The sequence below is a fragment of the Pipra filicauda genome, unplaced genomic scaffold (genome assembly GCF_003945595.2).
Source record: "Pipra filicauda isolate LSUMZ 115617 unplaced genomic scaffold, ASM394559v2 scaffold226_size1812527_pilon, whole genome shotgun sequence".
Taxonomy (NCBI): domain Eukaryota; kingdom Metazoa; phylum Chordata; class Aves; order Passeriformes; family Pipridae; genus Pipra; species Pipra filicauda.
Window position 1 is genome coordinate 269,955 of NW_024104339.1, and position 22,352 is coordinate 292,306.

Sequence of the window (22,352 nt, forward strand, 5' to 3'; positions counted from 1 at the left end):
CACTGAGATCCGGCATTCCAGCTGCTGCCCTTAACGTGGTATTTGCCTTTCCAGAGCTTCAGAAATAGCCTTCTGTTTTGATCCTCCAGCAGGGAGGATGGGCTCCCGCAGCAGTCCGTTCGGAGGAAGGCAGGGAATTGCTCTCTGTGATACATCAGAGTTTGAAATCCATCCAAAAACTGGTCTCTCCCATGCAGTGGCATTGTGTGTTTGTCTCGGAGCCATCATGGCAGCTGATGAGAGGCTTTGCAATAAAGAGCCTTTCAGTTACTGCCCATTTGGGTCGAACTGCTCAAAACAAAAGAAGCTTCCAGGAAACCATGACAGGCCGAAACAGCGTCGAGCAGTTTGCTTACATTCAGAAACAACCACTAACATCTTGACAGCATAACCTTACAGCATAGCTTTAAGGTGAAAGAATTTGATCATAAAATGGAGTGACAGCAACGATTCTTTATCCCAACTGGTTCCCTTCTTTGACTGATGCAGCCTAAATCTGAATCACAGAGCTGGGGAGAACCTGTTTTTGATCACAAAGGATGGTTAGCCTTTTGAGAGCTGTGAGCTGGGTGCTGCATGCAAGGACTCCCTGCTTTGAGGTTTATATAGCCCTCCTCCTTAAATAATTCCTGACATTTTCTCCAACAATCAAATGTAAACAGCCTGCTAGAGAGCCAGCTCTGAGCAGAATAGATAGGTACTGTCAGCCCTCTCGGAAAGGCAGCAAACAAACCTCTGAAATGTCACAATCTGCTTCGAAAGTGATGGGATCAAAACTGACATTGGAGAACACATTCCTCAAGCTGTTAAGGCAGCTGGATTGCACTAGGTGAAATTTATCCAGAGCTTAGGATGTCATACCAAGCAAGGAAAACAAACACATTTTTGCTTTCATCCCGAAGGTTGTGTACCAAAAAGTCGTCCTTGTTTAGTGCTGAATTTTTGCTGTGAAGTGGAGCTGGGAGGGGTGGAAGATGACAGAGGGACATGCTTTAGCTGGAATGTCAGTGCTCACTGAAGTAAAACCGTGGGCTTGATCAGAGGCACCCTGCCATATGTCACGTTTCTTCTTGCAGTCCTCCTCAGCAGACCAGTCTGACCTTTGTTCTGGAGGCCTTTACAGGAGTACAGAATTCTGCTAAGTAATTGGTGATGGAAGAGATGTCTTGGTCTAGGCAAACTCAGATCTAGATTTCTTGATGAGAGACTTCTAAAATAAATGCCCTCACTCTGTATTCTTTAAAATGTTCTTCTGAAACTCCCCACTGCCTTTGTGCAGTCTCTTGTCTGTGCACTTGCTCAGTGGAAGGGAACATCTCTGTGTGTGGTTCAAGTGTGTGGAACACACAACTTTTTATGCTCCTGGTTCTTGTTTTGCCTTCACTCTCATGTTCTCTGTAGTTGGTGAGTTCTCTGTCCTCAACACTTCTCTTTCTAGCACCCACTTAGTACTTGTAGCCCTGATGAATCTTTTTTCCCCACTTCTTCCACCATGCATTTAGTTTTTAAGGATGGTATTGCCAAAAAGACTGAATTTTCCTTGAAAGCTGTTGTATTAACGTGTTTTATTCTTAAAACAGATGACTGTAACACAGATATTTATTTTCTGAAGTACTCAGAGTTAAAGAAGAATCAGGATGTCGAATTGTAAATAGGCTCTCAAGGTTTTATGCCATCATCTCTTGAAGGGCGTTTGATTAGATGTGCTTTTGGGTGACATTTAATCATGCAAAGATAAACTTGTCTTAGTGTTTCTCAGCTGGGGGATATGTTTGGCTGTGAGCAAAGCTCAACTAAATCTACTTATTGCTTGTTGCTTATCAGAGTGTGTGTGCACAATGCATTCCTCCTAGGAACTGAACCGAACCTGTAGAGCCATGCAGCAGAGAATTGTGGAGCTTATCTCACGAGTGTCCAATGAAGAAGTCACAGAGGAGCTGCTGCACGTGAATGATGATTTAAATAACGTCTTCCTCCGATACGAAAGGTGGGGCACCTTTCCCATCCACTATTTACATTCATTCTGGGTTCTCACTTAAATATAAAATAGGTCAGTTGGCAAGATGGGGCCAATGGTCCAGCATAACACAGAGAAGCATTTACAAAGTCTTTTTGTGGTCTTTTATGGTACCATGCCTGTTTCAGCTGATTCCTTTAATACTGTGATTTGGGTTTTTTTTTTTGGTTCTGCCATTGAATTTTTGTGGGACACATCCATAAAATGCAGGGCAGCCTTGTGCAAAACTCTCTGAACTAGCTGCAAGTCCCCGTTGTGCAGGGCTGTACAGATGTAGGGACTTGGAACCAAAAATAGCACAGCCACAGTCTCTAGTTCCCCTTGCCAGCCTGGGCTCTGCACAAATGCCTGTGCTGCTTCCTGGCTTAGGGAGGCTCCTGTGAGCTGGCTCTGTCCTCTGATCTCTCCAGTTCCAGAGCTGGTGCAAAGGGAGGTGCCTGAGGTGGGCGGGAGCTTAATGCATGTAAGGGTTTTGTTTTTAAGTAACACTTAAAATCTTGGGAAAAAATAAAAGCCTGTCTTGCGTAGAACTGATGTTTTGAAGAGCTAGTCTGCAAGAATCATCCCCAGGGACAGGACTTGGGGCACAGGACTTTCGACATGTCAGACAAAGGCGCTGTCAGGCACATCTGCTGCAGGAGGTGACATGTGATGCAGCAGTCTTGGGAAAGTTTAATCTTCCCCTTAATGACAGGCCTGGGGAGCGAGGCACTAAAGAGTACCCTTTGTTCCTTGCTCTTAGCACAGGGCTTTGTTTCTCAAGCCTTTAAAAATAAATTAGACTCTAGATCTGTGAATTTGTGCTGTCACGGCAAAGGCTGGAAACACGACTCGGTGGCCTCGATTTCGCCTTTGATTTAGTCGTTCAGAGGAGATCGGGGCAAACTTTGAAACAAACGCCGGCTTTTTGTGTGAAATGCTGTGTGTTTCATGCACGAGCAGGATTGCACAAGTGGGAGAGGGTGACTGTCAGTAAGGCTCAGTCTGGTCACCCTTAATAGTTTTTCTGTTTTCCTCCATCTGCGACTTTGCTGGCTGGGGCTGATGTGTTTGTAGTCATTATTCAGGGAAGGCGAGCTGAGTGATGTTAGCAAGCTGTTTGTGGTGTGGGCTGAGCGTTCAATAAATTCCAGTTCCTCCTCTGCTATTCCAAAAGCTCCACATCCATCATGCTGATTTCTAGCAGGGCGACCAGGCTCTGTCAGTGACTCAAGCAGGAGCTCTGGCCTTCGCTGCAAAGCCTTGGGATGTAAATGAACAGAAGCCTTTTGGTGAGAAATGAGGTGGGAGGTGTCTTAGGTTTCCAGCAAAGGGAGTTGGATTTCCAGTAATAGCAAACACCCACGGTTTCCTAAAATTGAAATTTGGGCCAGAATTTGGTTTTGCTGCCTTTTAAGTCTGCATTTTCCACTGTTACATTAAGAAAACATTTTAGTTTGCTTGAGATTCCCTGTTTTATTTTGTCCATCTGGGAGAAAACCCAGAGGATTATATGCATATTATGGGCTTTTTACTGAAAAGAGAAGTTACATCTGAAACTAATTTTGAATGAGGAAAAATTCAAACCTCCAAGAAATCATGGTGCTTTTCCTGGTAAAGAAGGAGACTGGACTGGCTTCAGTCAGGCCATGGGAGCAGGTGGTTCCCCTGCTGTTTTGGCTTCATAGAATCACAGAATGCTTTGGGTTGGAAGGGTCCTTAAAGCTCATAGTGTTCCACCCCCCTGCCATGGGCAGGGACACCTTCCACTAACCCAGGTTGCTCAGAGCTCAGCCTGACCTTGAAGACTTTCATGAAAACCTGGTTTAGGGTTGTGGCCCCTGATGCACAGAGTAGAGACCAGACCTTGACTAGGCAGGCATCTTCCTCTAAGAAGGAAGAGGTTTTTATCCAACATCATTACTTTTCCTTCTTGGAAAGTACCAACCTATTTAAACATAATCTCGGAGCATCTTTTGAGTTGACCCATAAAGTTCTAAGCAATGCTGATCATTGTCTCTCTTGCCTCATGTGCCTGGGTCAGGCTGTGCCACACACATATGGCTCCTCGTTTACATTATTGCAGCAAGAGGGAGCTGGCAAGTGGGAGTAAGATGTGCTGCTGCTCGGCTCCTTGAGCTGTGAGCATCAATCCTGCTGCAGCTCCTCCTATCCCTTAACTAACACAACAGTCTATCATAAAACACTTAATGATTAAAAACTCCCCAAAACCAGAAGACAAATCTTACAGTGTTCTTCAGGCATGTTTGTCCTGCAAGATCAGATTAATCAACTTAAAATCCACACTTGCCAAGAGTGCAACTTCTCAACTATCCTCCCTTTGTCCTGCCTTGGAGTTAAAGCTTTCAGGCTTCCCCTTTGAACCAGAGAAAACTAAATGTCAGTGGCAAACATGTCATGGCTTGGTCATAAACTCATAGTTTTCATTGTTTTATTGGTGGCTTTGATAATCCGTGTCGGTTTTGGGTTTTTTTTCCAAACAGATTTGAACGATACAGATCGGGACGTTCAACACAAAACGCCAGCAACGGAGTAAGTACCTCACTCCATTTATTATGTCAGCAGCTGCACCATACTAGCTGTAGTAATACCAGTAGTATCACACCTTTTGCCTGTCCAGCCCTGTGCCCTACCTGTGGTGGCTAATGGTGGATACCAGGAAAAGAGCATAAGGATGTGACAAACCCCAGGTGACAACTTTTAGCTCAGGAAGTCGCTTCACTAAAACATCTCTGTGTTTACAGTCCTTGATGAATTTTGTTCCTCTGTTAACTTTTTTTGATTGCTTTTGAGTCTGTGTGGACTTTAGGAGTTCACAGTGTCCTTACAGTTTCACTACACATTTTTACATATTTATTTTACATTTATATATAACAAATATTTTGTTTACATTTGATCAAGTCACTTAATGATTTTTGTTTGCTCCACCTAATTCTTCTTCACTGTGTCTTACAATACCACTGTTCAGGTTAATTTTCTTCCTGCCACTCATAATTTTAGGAGCCACTCTCCTCTCCTATTTAAGCAGCCCCCTTCCAAGCAGAAGAGTTCTAATTATTCTTTCACTGAAAACACTTTTGTAGTTTTTTTATAGTGTTCAAGGTCTGAGTTCATGACGAATTGTACTTCTATTACATTTTCTATTCTGCATTCTCATAACCATTTCCTCTATTTACTTTGCTTTACCCCTTCTCCTGCAGTGTGATGCGAACTTCAGCACAGGCTCTGCATTGACACTTTAGTCACAAAAACAAAAGAAGTTTTGTTTCTGAAAACAGTTTATACCTAATATGGAAGCAAAGTCAGTTTGACTTGATATTGGTCTGGTGTTAAACACATTAGCTGACTGAAGAGATGTAGCGCTTCCTCCTGTGCTGAGCAGTCAAACTGAGGTTTTTCAGTGTCTGACCCTTTTTATTCTGCACTCACCACTGTAGTATCCAAGAAACTCATCCATTTAGCAGCATGCAAGAGAAGAGAGATCTTTATAGGAAGTGCCTGTTATTTTATGCTGTTTAATGCTGCACTGCAACTAGAAATTTCTGGCATGTGTAACTTCTGTGGGTTTTGTGTCCCAACAGGTACTGAATGAGGTGACAGAGGATAATTTAATAGATTTGGGTCCTGGCTCTCCAGCTGTAGTGAGCCCAATGGTTGGAAACTCAGCACCTCCGTCCTCACTTTCTTCACAGCTTGCAGGGCTTGGTGAGTGCCTGACCTAAATCGTGCTCTCCACTATCTGATTAATGTTGCCATGTAGCCTCTGAAAGGTTTGGGAATATGGCTTACAGCATTAGGAAGGCATTCCCTACTCCCCTGTACTGTGGCAATCTGTAATTGGGAACCAGCCTGGCACAAAAAGAGGGATTTATTAACCTAAGGAGAGAATGAAGGAAAGGGTCAAGATTCTTGTCCATGCTAAAACTTGAACTGCTTTTGTTCCTCCTTAGATATAGTTAAAATATGAAATCAGTCTGGTAAATGCTCTTGATTCTCCTTCTACAAATAATATTTGCAACCTTTGGGTGAAGGGTTTTATGAAACTATTAGAAGGTTTATGTCAAGCCAGAGATTACTTGACAGGATCACTGCATTTGACTGAAGGTTCTCCACCTCTTTCAGCACTGCACCAATACCATATCCCTTGGTTTGAAACTTTTGGTTTCACAGTCAGTAACTGAGAGGAAACATTGTGGAGAAAACTACTGTCCATGCCCAAAATTTTGGACCATGTTAGTGACTGGTAAATATCTCAGGATGAGACTGGCAGCAGGTGAACACCAATCCCCAAATGCTGGCTTCTCAATAAGGAGCACTTTCAGAGTGCTACTTCCAGGATAGATAAGACAATCTCTACATTTTACTTTTAAGAAATACATGATTAACAACCTCCAGCCTTTTTTTGGACAGAACTGTGCTCAGTGGTGCAGCTGTTAACTGGATGATGGTGTTTGCATGTGGTTTGCTGTTTCACTGGTTCACTTTTTTTTGCCTCTGGTTGCAGACTTGGGCACAAACAGCGTCAGTGGCACACTCAGCTCTCTCCAGCACAGTAACCCTCGTGATGATTTCGACATGTTTGCACAGACAAGAGGCAGTTCCTTGGCTGAGCAGCGAAAGAAGTGAGTTGGAGTTTGTCTCTAGCACTGAGTCATGGCATTGCTGTTTTCTAAGGGCGTAAATCTGGAACTTCCTGACTTCAGTCCAGTCTGAAAAAGTAGTTTTGTTGTATGTCTTTGTGTTTTTAATACAATCCCTATCCTTTTGGTCATTATTAATATGAGCAAGTGGAGAAGTTCCTGCTGATGGACAGAGCAGACTGGCTGAGTAATGACTTAGTTAATGAGCTCACTGGAAACTTGGAAGTGTACTTGCCTTTGTTTCTGCAGATGCCTCCTCTCCTAAAGGCTTCTCATCCCATCCACCCATGCTTGAGATACAGGAGCAAAAGGGTCCTTCACCTGAAGGTCATGGATGTACTTCAGTGACTGAATTACTGTCATCAAGGGCTTGGAAACAGAATTACCATCCAGTTAACTCTCCCTTTGGCCCCAGTCAGACTCTCACATGCTGTCAATGCAGTGTAGCTTGCCTGGCTGCCACGCTACCCCTAATTTGTTTATATGCATAGGGCTTGCATCCCTAGAGCTGCCAATGTGGCACTTTCAAGGGCACTTAACAGGTCAAATTATTTTAATGTGAAATAAATATGCACTTATTAAGAAATCCTTTGATCCCTGTCAAGGGAGATTCAATCAAAAACACACTCAGGTATTTTTCTTTCATATATTATTTCTTGCCTCCTTCTGATTTCAGATTTTAAAGGATGTACTAGGAGTCAGAATATTGATATCTGGTCTCAAGCTAAGGAATGTTGTTAAATAGTTTATCAGAAACTTACCAGCTCTGGAAAACTTGAGCCAGCAAATTTATTAGGATCTTTTATTTGCAGTTATCAGTGCAACTATTGGTACTGCCTCAGCTGTGGTATCAGTGCTGAGAAGATATGCTCTAATGTAGAGGGATATGCTACCACTGGAGATTTTGGGCTGGGAGCCCTGATGTACAGTCAGAAAGGAGATGCATTGCAGAGAGATTTAATCGAGGTCCCTCTGTCTCTTGTGCTAAATGAAGCACGAAACTAGTCTTCCCACACGGTACCTAATGGAACAAGGAGCATGGAGCAGTCCGTGATTTCACAAGGGAGGATTGCTCTATCTTCCTCGGATTGTACACTGTATAAACAGAGCAGCAGGGAGGAGTGAAGGCATGAGTGTGACTTGCTGTGGTGTGTAGGTGAGAACTCTGGGTGCTGTGCTCACAGCTTGGGAGAAGCCAACACGCTGGAGGAGAGAGGGCTCCTCCTGCTCAGGCAGCTCCTCCCAGGGACTGATTTATGGGCATGTGTTGGCATCTGCTGCAGCTCGTGGTTCACCACTGTGCTCTGAGAAATGATGCTGTTGCCTCTGTCACCTGACTGCTACATGTCCCTCTTGCATTGCAATTGAAGAAGCTTTTAAAAGCTCTGTAAACAGTGCATTTCTTTGTCTGCTTCACTGCAGTTGCATAATTCCACCTGTCTTTGAGCCTGCCTCCGCCTCCCCCCTTGCACACATCAAGGTCAGGCTTCCAAATGTCATCTCAGGAGCTTTGCTAAATGTAATCTGGAATCAGACCTCTTTTCACAGTCCCCTGCTTGCTCTTGGACATGCTTAGAGTGCCTCATAACCTGTTTGCCTTCCTTTCATAATGCTGATCCTACTCTGTTTGCTTCAAGGTGCTTTCTGAAACTGATGGTCTTTGTACAGAGCACACTCCTCTTTTTGGGGGTACACTCAATGCACTTAGGTCTTGTAAAAAAAAAGAATGTGCTTTCTGATTTCCAGGGGAGTAAATCTGAGTATCCAGTGGCACTTCTCCTATGAGAAAAGGCTGGGAGAATTGGAATTGTTCAGCCTGGAAAAGAGAAGGCATCAGGGTGACCTAATTGCAGCTTTCCAGTACCTGAAGGGAGCCTACAAGAAAGATGGAGAGGGACTATTTACAAGGGCCTGGAGTGACAGGACAAGGGGGAATGGCTTCACACTGACAGAGAGTAGAGTTAGATTAGATAGTAGGAAGAAATTCTTCCCTGTGAGTAAGCTGAGGCACTGGAACAAGTTGCCCAGAGAGTTTGTGGATCTCAGGATGTGTTCAAGGCAAGGTTGGACGGGGCTTGGAGCAACCTGATCTAGTGGAAGGTGTCCCTGCTCATGGCAGGAGGGCGGAACTGGGTGGTCTTTAAGGTCCCTTCCAACCCAGGCCTTTCTATGATTCCATGATTCCGCATGGGTGACTGCTGGACTTCCTTCTAGTTCTGTGGTTTGTTCCTTTCTTTCAGTGTGACGTACGAGGATCCACAGGCTGTCAAAGGACTGGCGTCTGCCCTGGATGTTCGGAAACAGAACACGGGAGGGGTAGGTCACAGCTCTGTGTTTTGTTATCCATGTGGAATCCGAGCTGTAGGCAGCTGCTTTGACCGAGCTTCTCATTCTGTATTCCAGCAACGTGCTAGCGCTGGCTATTTTGAAATTGATATCTGGGAGCAAGTACTTGCTCAGTAATGATCTCTAAAGAGCTGCTGCTTAGCACTCTAGCCTAAAAGACGTCAGAATCATAGTGGGTAAATTCTCCTGTGTCCTCGTAGCTTGTCTAGGGGGTCCAGCTCTTCGGCTGGAATCGCTGCTGGAAAGAATAAGTGGGAATGTCCTGTGAACACTGGTGTGCATTGGTTTTGTTTGGTTTTGCTTATGAAAGTTGATAAAGTCTTAATCTACTAGACTTTGCTCCAAGTGCATGGATACATGAGCAAGTTACAGGGAGAGAAATTATGCAGACTTTTAATGCTTCACATGCCTTGCCATAACTGCCCTCCCATGCAGCCTGTTCTGTGTGCCCAGGGCAGGCTCCTGCTCTCTTGTGTGGGCAGAGGAGGCCCATGTGCTGTCACCCTGCAGCAGCCAGCACTAAAAACATGGTTGAGAGAGCTTGGCCAGTTTTGTCTGCATCCCTCAGTGAAGGCAGAAGTGAAAGAGCTTTCAGATCGTCCCTCAACCCCTTTCTACTACCCTGCTTTCTAAAACTGTCCTGCTCTTTTGTACGCAGCTGTGTGTAAGGTTTTAGAGGTCCGAGCAAGTTCAGACCCTTTCCCAGTCCAATTTTGGGCTGTGCTGACCACTAGGGAGCACGGCAGAGCCAGCGTAGCATGGGAGAGCCAGTGCAGCGTGAATTGCCTCCCCATGCCTTGGCTGATCCCGCCCCGGTTCTTTCATGAGATGAAATGGGAGTGCTCTGGGCAGCTGGCATGCCTGGCAGCTTGTGCTCTGAGCCAGGGGGAATTTGTGTTGGGAGCCAGCTGGGGTCAGATCACAGCTGCCTGCCTGGGCCATCCTTTAGTGGGAGCAGGGCCTCAGCCATGATTTCTTACAGAGCATCCCCCCGACCCCACAAATCTAACCTGCTCCTTCCTGTCCCTGCTCTCCTGCAAAAAAGGGTAATTTATAACTCAGGTCAGCCCCGTGACCGGTTTCAAGCTCAGCCCCACAAAAGCTCATGCCAGCAGTACTGAGGGAAAAAGGGAAGCACAGGGAGGCAAGGGCAGAAGTGCATTGAGGGTAGCGGTGAGAGAGGAATTCCTGGATCCAGAGAGACATCCCAAGCCCCCAGCATGGCTGAGCTATTACTGGCAGGACCTGGGGAAGGATTTGAGATTCTGCTCTTTGTTCCTGGCTAACCAAACACAAGGGGTTTGCATTTAGCTGCTGGTCAAGGGGGCTGGATTCCCCTGGTGGCCTCGGGGTCATGTCCTTATTTATTAACACTTTTGTTCCCAGCCAGTTCTGCTTGAGGCACCAGTGCAACGTGTCATTCACACCAGCAGAGCTGCTGCTCTGCCCCAAGTGTTGTCAGTTCAAAGGGCTGTGGATAAGCTCATCTGATGGTCAAAGTTTTTTGGGGCAAATGCTTTATGGGTTGTGGAACTTGGGGCTCTGAGATGTTGTAGAGACTTTCAGACTCTTTTCAAAGGTCCTGATGACTGTATCATGTAATCCGAAGAGCTTGTTTTGAAATGCACTCGCTCAGTAATTGGTAAACACTACTTTTTCTCAACTGTTGTGAGGCTTGTGGGTGTCTCTTCTTAAAGGAAACAAAAATTAAACTCTCCTAAAGTTACCAGCCCCAGCATGTGTAGCAAAAAACTGGCAGTGCTTTGTAAATGAAAGACAGGTTTTAATTTGGGTAGAGCTAATTTAAGAACAGCTCTAGGGAGGAGCCAAAAGCTTTGCAACACATTCTTCACACACGTCTCGTTCCAGCACAGTTGTCCAGTGGTAGAATTCAGCACATCCCACATTTCTAATGTAGTCATTCTCGGAACGGTCTGTAGAGAGGAGGCTGATCACGTGACATTAGCTGTCTTTTAATGTGATTTAGCAGCTGGAAACAAGATGAGCTAAAAATACACTGTTTTCTTAATATTGCTTTTCCATGTTGGGAATTGCTTTTGTTGCCACAGAGTTGTTGCGTGATCACAACTGGGAGGAGAGGTGTCCAAGAAACAATTCTCTGGTGTTACACGGAGAGTAGATGAAATTGGAGTGATTTCCCCTGTTTATTTTTTTTCCTCAGGAAATGAGACATAAAAGGTTACAGCTGATTCTCCATTACCCGTGGTAATGGGGACAGGAGGGGTGTCCCATGTGTGCAGGTATCTGGGTGGATGCCCACAACACTCCCTGTTGAGCTCGCCCAGTTCTGGCAGGGCTGGTGGGCTGGAACCGCTGTGCTCTGACGGTCCCAAGGAAGCCCCTCCAGAGCTAGAGATGACTCTGCATCCTGCCCTGACTCAGGGAGGAGATGCTGAAGGACGAGAAGCCATCTTAGAGTGTTTGTGGTGCTGTACCATGCAGTCTGCAGCCTGCTCAGGGGAACTGGATGCATCAGCGCTCCTTTAACCTCTGTGCTCTTCAGGAGGGGCAGTTTGAAAGGCTGCCAGGACACTGCAGCAAACTGCCCTGCCTTACCCTCCACTCAGCACCATCACTAGAGCTGCTGTGCTGTTGGCGTGGGGCAGAGTCTGTCTGCTGAGGTCAAGGATGTGAGCAGGGCGTGCTGCACCCCACAGCTTCATAAACAAGGGGAACTCCACAGAGCGTGACACGAGAGTTTCCAGTGCACTCTGACTGATTTCAGTAGCTTGTACAGCCTCACTTTTCCTTCTTCTAAGAAGATGACAAACATCAGCCTCACTTCTAGCCAGTGATTGTTTTATTATTACTTTTATTTTTAATATCAGCATGAAAGAAGTGCTAAGACCCTGTGAACTGTCTGCAGGAAGTGCAGATTTGAGGGTGAGGTCTGTCCCCCACTGGACAGAGCTGACAGGCAGCAGAGGGGAACACAGCTGCTGCCAGAAGCTACCATAGGCTTTGTGTGTGTGTGTGTGTGTGCGTGTGCATGTATGTGAAGTTTTAAATTGTTATATTACTTTATTACGGGTTGTTGCTGTGGTTTCTCTCTTTATGGACCTTTCTGTTCTCAACACAGAGGAGAGGTAAAGGTGGGAACTCAGACATGGAGCCCATAGACAAGTGGCTAATTACACAAGGAATGGTGAGGACTTCACCAGTGAAGCGATTCCTACTGCCCACCCCAGTCCCTGACCTAGAATAACCACCCTCTGTTCACCTCTCGTCCTGCCCTATTGAACCGCTTGAAATCGGACAGTACAAGGAGTTCATTTCCCACCTACATCATTACCTGGGGAAAAGGGAAACATTTGCACCAATTTCTGGTTTATACAGCACAAAGACCTGTAAACAACTGAATCATTTGTAGGATCCCATGTCACCTTTGGAAGAGGCCTGGGGATCCAAGTGGTTCCTTCTACTGTCTTGATTTATTTATGCAGTATCCACTTTTCGAGGGATAAACACAAGTCTCATGGATCTTATTCATAAAGAGGACACTTGCTATTTGTCTTTAAAGCAGCCTTTTCTGGTAGTGATTTACTTCATGGTCTGGAATAAGCATAGGGAAGTTGTGGGATCATACCTAATTGAATTGATTAATGTAGGGATAGTTCTTTATGAAAGGAAGGGAATGGGAGAACTCCTACCCAGATTTACCTCTTCCACTGGCATTAGGAATCAGACTCCAAAAGGTACAATAATGTTTCTGGCTTTAAGGATTTAATTCCTGTGTCTAGTGATGCCAGTGCCCTGATAAAATCAGGCTTCTGAAGATCACTGAACCTGTGCACATTTTGACCTTGTTTGAAGTTGTCCTTCATCAACATGCTTGCAGAGAGAAGTTCAAAGCCTGCTTTAGGTGTAGAAGCCAGAGGAAGGGAAAAAATAGCCTCAGCTATGCCTTAAAGCCAAGTTCTAAGACCAGTTTTATACCTTTGGACGATGTAATCCATCACTTTTAAGTGTTTGAGATTAGTACCAATAATGGGACCTAACTGTAGAAAATCCTCCTGAGACAGTCCTGGCTGCAGACGAGTTCAGAAAGGTGCAGGGAGAATTCCCTTTGGGCTGTGGTGTGCTGGCAGTGCAGTGTGTGGGGCTGGTGTCAGGAGGCCCATGGAGCAGGAATGCCTCACTCCAGAGAGATCCCTGAATGTCCCAGACTCAGCTGCCCAGTGCTACAAAGAGAACCAGCCCAGAGAGTATAATGTTGAGAAAATCCAGAGTGTGCAGTATCAACTCTGTGAAACACTTTGCATTTATTCTTCTGGATTTAGGGCTAATCCAGATTATTTCTCAGGGACAGCTTGGCAATTTGTCCCAAGTTTGCATGGCTGGTGCACACCCAGTGATTGGACACGTGTTGTATCTGCCTGCCCTTGCAAGCACCCAAAAGCAGTTCCATGCCTGCTCACACACATGGATAAGCCTACTGTGGCTACCTGTCCTTGGGAGCCAGAGTGTCATTTTGGTGCTGTCCAAGACCCAAAGCTCATAAAATGAGAAAAGCTGTAAAGTGAGCAGCAGTATCAGCTTTGCCTGTGATAGTGTTGACTGTGGCTCACAGAGGCTCTCGCTGTTCGGTGGCTCTGTTGCAGCCAGGGATGTGCTGTGCCACTGTTAGATGTTCATCCATAATGAATAATCCAGTGATTGAGTTAGTTCCTCTTCTTTGCCTTTCCACTGTTTACAAGAGCAGGGAAGCATGAAATCGGCATCCCTGCTGTTCACACCACTCACACCACTGCTTTATTAAAAAACCAAACAACATATTCCTTCATTGGCTTGTGGTTATTCAGTCTGGAAAAAGGATACTGCAGCATTCATGGAGGCATATGGATTTGGGGAGGGAAGGGGGTCTGGCTGTCCAACCAGCATGTCACCTTGTTTGTATGCTAAATATGAGAGAGAAATACCTAAAATAAAACTAAACTAATCATTAACTCCGTTTCTCTCTTAACTGGCTGTAGTTCTTAACTGTATTTATTAATATGACCTGTAGCATTCGCAATGCCAGTGGATAACTAGAATTCCAGGTATGAACTTGATGTGCCCACTCTGGTAATCTTTTGTACTTCTGAAATGAGGGGGAAAGAGGGGTGAGCTGACACTGCTGTTCCCTGTGCCTGTACAACACTGAGACCACTCAAAGGGAATTCTCCACCTGCCAGAGTGGTTCTCACATCCCTCATGACCTCATGTTGTTCTGTCCAAACTGTGATACATTGCAGCTTAGGGTTGAGTCCTTCCCACTCCATTTCTGTGCATCCCAGTTCACCACACGCCTTTGCAGAGACAATCTCTGGCTCTGCTCTCCCAGTGAATTTGGCAGCGTTGTTCTTGTTTCAGCTTAACCTGTAGCTCAGTTCTGCTGGTGAGGTGATGCCAGGACCATGCAGACACAAGCCACACCCTTATCCATTCCAGCTCTGCCTACAAAACTTACACAGGCAAAATGATATCAGCCAGAAAATGTTTCTGGTTCAAACATGATTTAGGGATGGGAGATGAACTGTTCCAGTGCCAGATCTGTCTGCAGTGTGAGGTCAGGGTTTTGCCATGCAGGTATCACGTGGGTCTGTACCAGCAGCTTTTAGGACAGACAGGTTAGTGCAGGTGGTTCCAGTTCCCTTCTCATGAGATTGGACAGCTATTGAGATTTGCATTAATATGCAATAATATTGCATATATTCTTGTTGGAATAATCTGTCACCCCATTCACATGCCAAGTGGATTATTTGTTATGAAAGTGAGAAGCAGGTGTTGCTTAAGCCACCATGTCAAGACATTAATTGGGACAGTGGCAAGGGAGGGATGAAACTGAACCAAAATTCCCAGAAAGTGATATGAACTACTCTCAGCATTGTATCCTGACCACCAGCAGCGAGCCTGGCTAGAGAGGAGAGCGCTCTCTGTAGTAAAGATCTCTGAGCAAAGATAAAATGAAACCTCTGTTAATTAGTAACCAAGTGGGATTCCGCTATGTGCCTTCAAGAGAGAGATGGGATCTGAGATGTGGAAATCACTTGGGTAACAGACTGTAGAAATACGTCCTCATCTTGGAGACTGAAGTGCTTGAATTGTGGATACACCAAAAAACAGACATGAGAAGACCTCATTTGTTCCATGTGGTAGGACCCCTCTCCCTTTTGAAGGCAAGCAGGTGTGTTCCCTTTAGCTGAAGACCACGTGGGTCTCCTTCCCTGTCCAGCTGTGACGTTTTTCAGAGCGCTGGACAAGGGTGATCCCACACCCCACGTGAGTGAGGTCTGTCACTGTCTGGGCACGCCTGTCAGATCCAGATGGGCTGGTTGTTGTACGGGCACAACAGGCTCTGTTGGGGAACACGCTGCACCCGAGCTCTGCCTTCCCTGTCTGTGCAACGTGTAAACACAGCTACAAGTGATCAAGTTGTTAATTTAATCCTTACATGTGAAGTCAAGCGTGTTCTAATATTGAGGGCAGGCAGCTATTTCAAGATCACAACAGCTTTAAATAGATGGTAAGGCTGTAGTAGTAAGCTGGAGTAGCCTACTAGTGTGCTCTTAGTGCTGCCACTAAGGAATGACAGACCTTTCCTTACTACTCCTAACCAACGAGGAGTGAGTAGCAACTAACCAAGTACTGGTGTCAGCTTTGTTAAACATCTAGAAAGAAGTGGAATTAACTAAGCTATTACAAGGCAGTAGTCTAGCAACAATTAGCATAAACCTTGTTAAACATTTTAAGAACATTAATGAGCTCACCTAGAGACCTGAATTGTCATTTCATACCTGCTTCTTTTCCAGTGGGATCATTTTTAATAGAAATAAAATGTGATAATAATAACCTTAAACTGTCTTTTTAAGGGTAGAATATTGGATCTTATGACTTGTGAGGAAATATATTGGCAATACTCTTTGGCTTTTGATTGCTAGTGAGAACATCAACACAATCTAACTGAGATAAGTAGGAACTTGAATTCCAGGTTCCTGTGGGTTTTGTGGGATTGAACACTCGCTTTTGTTCTCCCAGCCCTCCTTTTCCATTTCCCTTTCAGGACTGTTGGGATGATCCCATTTGTAGGATTTTCCGAAGACTAAATAAAAAAGGAATTTGGACAATCAACCCAACTTTTAATTAAAGCCAGTTACTTAAAGCACCCAAAAATATGTTGTGACTTAATTTCCATTTACTTTGAGTATAGACTTTTAAAAAAAAAATTCACAATATCTTTATAAAAACAGCTCTTGCAGCCAGAACTGACTATCTGGGGAACTGTCTTGCCAAGACTGAGAGCTTCACTAGACCATGGATGTTTGCATAATCAAAGTATTAACAAGATAGTACCCCATTCCAGAGCCTTTTCCATGTAGTCTGTGGCTGCCACTGCTGTTTGTTCCCAGAAACTGTTGTCTTTTTTTAACGTGTAAACTAGTTAATTTATTTTTACATCTCTCCTGTTGGGATTTAGGGATTAGTTAACAAAACTCCCCTCCACATTTTTCAGTTTAGGGCTTTTGGAAAGGGAAGACTTGCCAAATATCCAAGTGACTGGCAAAAAATTAATTTCTCTGTGTGGTTGGTTTAAAATGAAATATAAATGGTACAATGTGTAGTTAAAAGAATTTAAAACTTCCAGTTGCTTTTTGAGAGTTCTCTCGCCTCTTTATTCTTGAACAAATGAAACCTGACATGTGTAGCCCATGCTTTATGGGGAAAATGGGGCTCAGAGTCTGAAGAGAGCAAATGGGAAGTTTAAGCAATAGATACAAACCCTCAGCTCTTCTGTGGGTGTGCTGGGAGACAGGGGAAGCTTTTTAAAAGGTCAGTGCTGAATAGCAAACGGCTGACACACTCAAATGTTTATCTTACAGCTTTGTCTGCTTCTCTGCAAGAAGTGTTCTTGCACTTCTGAGGGCTTTGTTTGTTTGTTATAAGTAGCTCAAGCTGAAAGTAGAATTCCTTTTTTTCTTTTTTTTTCTTTTTCTTTCTTTTTTTTTTTTTAAATCTTAAAAAGCACCACAGCACAAACTGCTGTGCTGTTGAGCTGTTCTTCGAGGACTCCTGCAAACTCAAGAGTCCCGTGATTCTCGGGAATCCAGTCATCTCTCATGTTGTCAGGATAACCAAGATTTGGGCTGCTGTTCCTTCTAATACAGGGACCACAGGACTGCCACGCTTTTTAGAACAGCTGCTCTTATTTTCATAGAATTATAGAATCCTGGAGTGGTTTGTGTTGGAAAAAAAGATCATCTCATTCCAACCCCCTGCCATGGGCAGGGACACCTTCCACTAGCCCAGGTTGCTCCAAGCCCCGTCCAACCTGGCCTTGAACACTTCCAGGGATGGGGCAGCCACAGCTTCACCTACTGCATTCAGGTTAAGCAGCACAGGAGAGAGACAGCAGTGCAGCCCCTGCAGTGGGTTTTAGGTTGCTGCTGGCTGAATAAATTTATTACACTTTATATCTCTGAAACCAGTGTTTTAGAAAGCTCTTAAACTAACAAGGCAATTCTACAAGATGCAACTTGTCCTTGGGAAGGAGCGTGTTGGAAGATGCCACAGAGCTCTCCTCTTGTGAGTGGCTGTCTGGGCCAGCTCACAGCAGCCCCACCACACTGCAATAGATGATCCAGCAAATTTATCCTGAAACTGGCCCATTCCAAAGGAAACTATAGGAACTTATTTTCTGTTTGGGATCTTCGTATATTGGCTGAAAGCAAAATGACACCTTGTACCTCTGACCCTTCTTGGATCTGTCACGTGCACTTTGTCCAGGAACCTGCCGAGTCAGAGCCCGGTGCCTTTCTTGGTGGGAGATGCTTTGGGTTGAGCCCTGAATTTTCAGTGCTTTGACACAACTAACCCACCTTAGCAGACCTCACCTCAAGCAAGGGCTTAACTGACCTCAGTACAAAGGACCATTTGATTCCATAAAAAAATTCCAGAGGAGCTTTGCTAAACAGCCTCAGCCTGTGCTACTGCCTCTGTGATCCAGCGTCTGTCTTCCTCTGCTAGAAGTGCCTGAGAAAACTGCATCTCCCAGTAAATTTATCTGCCTTTTTCAGCTCTTTTATGGAATCACAGAATCATTAAGGTTGGAAAAGACCTCTAAGATCATCAAGTCCAGCCATTAACCCAGCACTGGCAAGCCCACCACTAAACATGTCCCCACCCACCACATCTACATGTTTTTTGATCACTTCCAGGGAGGGTGATTCCTCTGAGGGGTTTCTGGCAAAGCTGTGGAGAACCCCTGACACCTTTTCTGCCTAGGAAATCCTCTCCAGCAGTGCCAGGTCTCCTGCCTGCCAGCCCCAGTGCTTGGCCGCCGTCCTCTGGCCTGGAACCTGCGTGTCTGACATTGTTTTCCAAGTATTTTTCAGGTTGTCCTTAAGAGATCTATTGTGGTGTTTTCCTGTTTACCTCTTCAGACCTCTGTTGTATTTAAGCAGTGTAGCTAAGTCAGGAAATTCTACACCTAATACCCAGTAATTTCCCTTCACTGCCCCGGTTGCCTCTAGCGCTGTGGGAAATCACTGCACTTCAGCTGCCCCTGCTCTGTCTGTAGCAATCCCACCAGCCCCACTGCAGGGGCTGAGGCAAACCTTCCATGCCTGGATGTTAAACTACCCCTGGAGACGTACAGGCAAGCTCTGGAGAGCCCTGCTGCAGCTCTGGAGCCGAGGGCAGTGCGTGCTGTGCTCTCTTTTGTCCCATCCTCCTCCTCACCCTCACCTCTGAGTTTGCACTGCCAAACCTTGGGTTCTCCTGCCTCTGCTGCCGAGGTGTAGGAATAGGGAGCTGGGACAGGTTTGCTTTAAACCGTTGTGTCAAGGCTTGCCAGGTCCCGGTGGTGTGGTGGGAGGAGGATCTGGGAGGAAGCATGACTGTGCCCTGGGCTCTGACTCCTCCACCTGCGGGGAAAAACCAGATTGTTTTCATAGCAGTGTTGCCTGAAGACTTTGAGCCCCTCTTTTTGCTAACTCTTCACTGGGGCTAATACTCATTTAAAAAAAAAACCACAAAAGGTGTAAATTTAACATTTCAAAACCTAACTGATATCCAGTATTCTACCCTTAAAAGCTTTTCACGATCAGGATTAGAATCATCAGTCCATCTTGATGGTTTTAATACATGGTCGAGAAGTTACCCGTCTTATGCTGGCATCGTCACGTCATCCCCCATAATCTTTCTCTTGTTTTTTTTTAGCCTTGTTGTTCATAATTTCCTTTCCAAGTTGTTTCTTTATTTGAAATGCCATTTATATTTTGTTGCCTTTTTTTTTTTTTTCCAGCACATCTTACATCTTTGTTTTTTTTTTCTTCTGTTTGTTTGTTTTTAATCTTATTTCTGGCGTTTTCCATCGCTCTGTGGCCATGATTGTGGATGTGTTTTGGTTTTTGCCTGCCTTGCTGTTCTCTCGCTGCACTCCCTAGATCCCTGTTGCACAGTCCTCTGTCATGGATGACATTGAGGAGTGGCTCAGTACCGACTTGGTGAGACTCTTTATATTTTCATTTTTCACTTGTATGGGTAACTTTCAATGCATTGCTGAGTTCCTGGTACTTCTCGTAGCAGGAAGCAGTGAAACTTCCCAACCAGAGAGCTTGGTTCCCTTTGAAGGGAATATCTAAGCAGGAGGAGACAGGGTTGTGTTCAGCAACTCAATCAAAACACTTTTTTCTGAACGGTTTTATTTTCCCTTCTCCATGTGAACATCACAGAAAAACATGTGTTCCAGAAATCATGGGGTTCTGGTCCCCAAATAGGGAAGCATTAAATATGGGCTGAAGTTTTCTCCACCAGGTTTAAAGCCCATGTTTTAAAGCTGAATTATTTAGACAGGATCTAAGTTCATGTTTATGTTGAGGCATGCTTTTAAGAGATGCTGGATCAGGGCTTAGATTCCTTTCAAATCAAGATGTCTTTGTTAAACTGGTAGGCAATCTTGACATGTTTCATAATAGTAATAATAAAAATTTATAACAGTCTCTCTTCAGTGTTTATAACTTTCAGTTTCTCCCAAATGATTATTGTCTGGTAATTATTAAACAAACAAACAAACAGCAGAACTAAAAGTAGCTTTTCCTACGCTCTGGATTTTCTTTTGCTGTCCCAACACACATTTGGTTTAAGCAGGGTACAAGTAGTACCCATTTATTCTGTTGGGTTTTTTTTAATGTAAGCATCTGGCTCAAATTAACCAAGTGCATTTGGGGGAGGGGGCAGGTGGTGGGTTGTGTTCATGTGTTCTTTTAAACATGGTTTTAGTGGACTGAACTTGTGGTCACCATATCCCCAAGGATCATCTCCTTCCATTCTTCCAGCTTTAGACAGAACACTCCCTACTCCTTAGGGTCTCTCCCAGCCCCTTGCTGTTGCCTGCTCAGCTCCCAGCTGGGAGCTGTGGGGTTCTGGCTCTGGCAGCAGAGCTGCCAGCAGGCTCCGGCAAGTCAGCCCTCCCCTCCAGCACTGGAGGAGCTGGCTGGACTGGAAGGGAGAAAATTCTCCAGCTGCCCAAAGGTTCCTGAAGTGCTTAAACAGATTCTGGGTTCAGCGTTTGAGCTTGGCTGTCTCTGAAATGTCACTGGGTTCTAGCTGCAGGTAGGTTTGTCAGGCCCCGGTACAGGAGTCACTTTCAAATTTAATTATAAACTGGCCTCATTTTGTTAAAGAAATACAGTAAATGTAGCGTGTCCACTCTGTCTTTGGCATTTAAATTAATTTAGCGGGAGAGAAGATCTGATGGAGAGAGATGGAGGTAGCTCTGTGCATCTGTCATGCCCTGGACAGTCCTGCCTAAAAGGAGCAAAGAATTGTCCTGTAAATGCCTGAGCAAGCCTGAGGGTGTCCCTGGGTCCCCATCCCAACTGTATGTGGGTGCAGCAGAGAGAAGCCTCTGAGAAAATTTGGACTGGATTTTTGTTTTTCACTCTGGGTCCCCCCTCCTTTTTTTGTTCATGGTTCATTTCAGTTCTCTGCTTCCCAGCTGAGGAAGTTGCAGATTAGGTTAGACAATTGTTATTTATTTCTTTGCCCTTTTTGGGATACTCTGGAACAAACTCTCCCTGTGAAGCAGTGGCTGCTGTGTGAACCTTTGGAAACCTCAGTGCAGTAGGAAACCAGGAGATGCTCAGGCACTCCAGTCAGTATGTCCCCACTCTCCTGGCAGAGAAGCCAGATATAGACAAATACTTTTCTTTTTCAAAGCAGGTTCAACATCAGGTTTTAAACTAGTATTTTTATCCATCTTTAGTATCCTGATAGATTGACAAGGATGCATATCACTGGACTTCTAATTTCTTTATTGGAAATTCACATGTTAAAATGCACACAGCTGGTAGAAATGCAATGACACCCCCCCCCAGCATTCCCAGCCTTTGATTCTCATGGACAGACACTAACTGCCATCATATCCTTTATCCAGCCCACCCTGGATTTGTCTTTGTACAGCATGGATACAGGAAAGCTGCTATATTTTTGTACGGATTTTAAAATTAACTCCCACAGGAGGAATGTTGGCCCCAAATGATTTTGTAGCGCGTGTCCTTTGTCAGCTAAAAGTGCATCTTATTTGAAGAGACAATGCAAACCACAGTCCTGACTTTCTTAAGGACTGTGTGACAGGAAAGATGCCATCTGGTACAGTGTGTGTGACTCACACAGCTCAGTTTTGGGCCAGAATTACAGTCTGAAGGGGAAACATTGCTGGACTGACACTCAGATCCAATGGGGAAAGCTTAGCTATCCACCAGCAACCTTCAGAAACATCTCAGTGCTTGTCCTCCTGCTCTGCAGTGCAGTGAAGTGTCAGTCCTCACTGGCCTCCTGATGTGGGAGCTGTGTGATTTCCCCAGGTCGCCCTGCTCCGATGGTTAATATGTGGAAACGAGTGGTGGAAACTGTCCAGTTGTATTAAAGGTGGAGGGGATGACAGGGAAGGGGAATTGCTGCCTGTGTGCTCACGTGCCTTTTTGTTCCCATTGCAGAAAGGCAACGAACTGGAAGAAGGAGTGACCAGTGAAGGTAAGCAGAGATGCCCGTGGCTATGAGCCCTTCTCAGGTTAGTGCTCAGATGGAATTTGCTTTGATCCCTGCTGAGATGCTGCCTTCTCCCAGCCTGATGTTCCCCAGCAAATGCTTCCGTGCTCAGAAAGGTGGGAGGAGAGGCATTTCAGAGCAAAAGGTTCATGTTTATGGTGTGGGGAGCCCTCCTGGCTGTGTTTCCCTGCCATCTTCCTTGGCTGAGCACTGTGTTTGTGCCAGCAGGAATGTGTCCCCAAGCTGCTCATCCCTTTGGAATGATGTTTCCCTGGTTCTGTCACAGCCGGTGGCATTGT

General features: G+C 45.1%; 1 protein-coding gene across 3 annotated transcripts in view; it reads left to right on the top strand.

The window, feature by feature from the left end:
* Nucleotides 1-22,352, top strand: part of TOM1L2 (target of myb1 like 2 membrane trafficking protein) — a 56,587-nt gene that overhangs the window by 28,587 nt on the left and 5,648 nt on the right. Inside the window, exons 8-15 of one of the 3 annotated variants that reach the window (XM_027743101.2) lie at nt 1,854-1,987; nt 4,501-4,549; nt 5,599-5,722; nt 6,522-6,639; nt 8,898-8,973; nt 12,104-12,169; nt 19,449-19,508; nt 22,002-22,038. In XM_027743101.2, the coding sequence (XP_027598902.1) occupies nt 1,854-1,987; nt 4,501-4,549; nt 5,599-5,722; nt 6,522-6,639; nt 8,898-8,973; nt 12,104-12,169; nt 19,449-19,508; nt 22,002-22,038 (664 nt within the window). The remainder of the gene's footprint in view (nt 1-1,853; nt 1,988-4,500; nt 4,550-5,598; nt 5,723-6,521; nt 6,640-8,897; nt 8,974-12,103; nt 12,170-19,448; nt 19,509-22,001; nt 22,039-22,352) is intronic. The other 2 variants (XM_027743103.2, XM_027743104.2) reach the window with 2 other exon arrangements.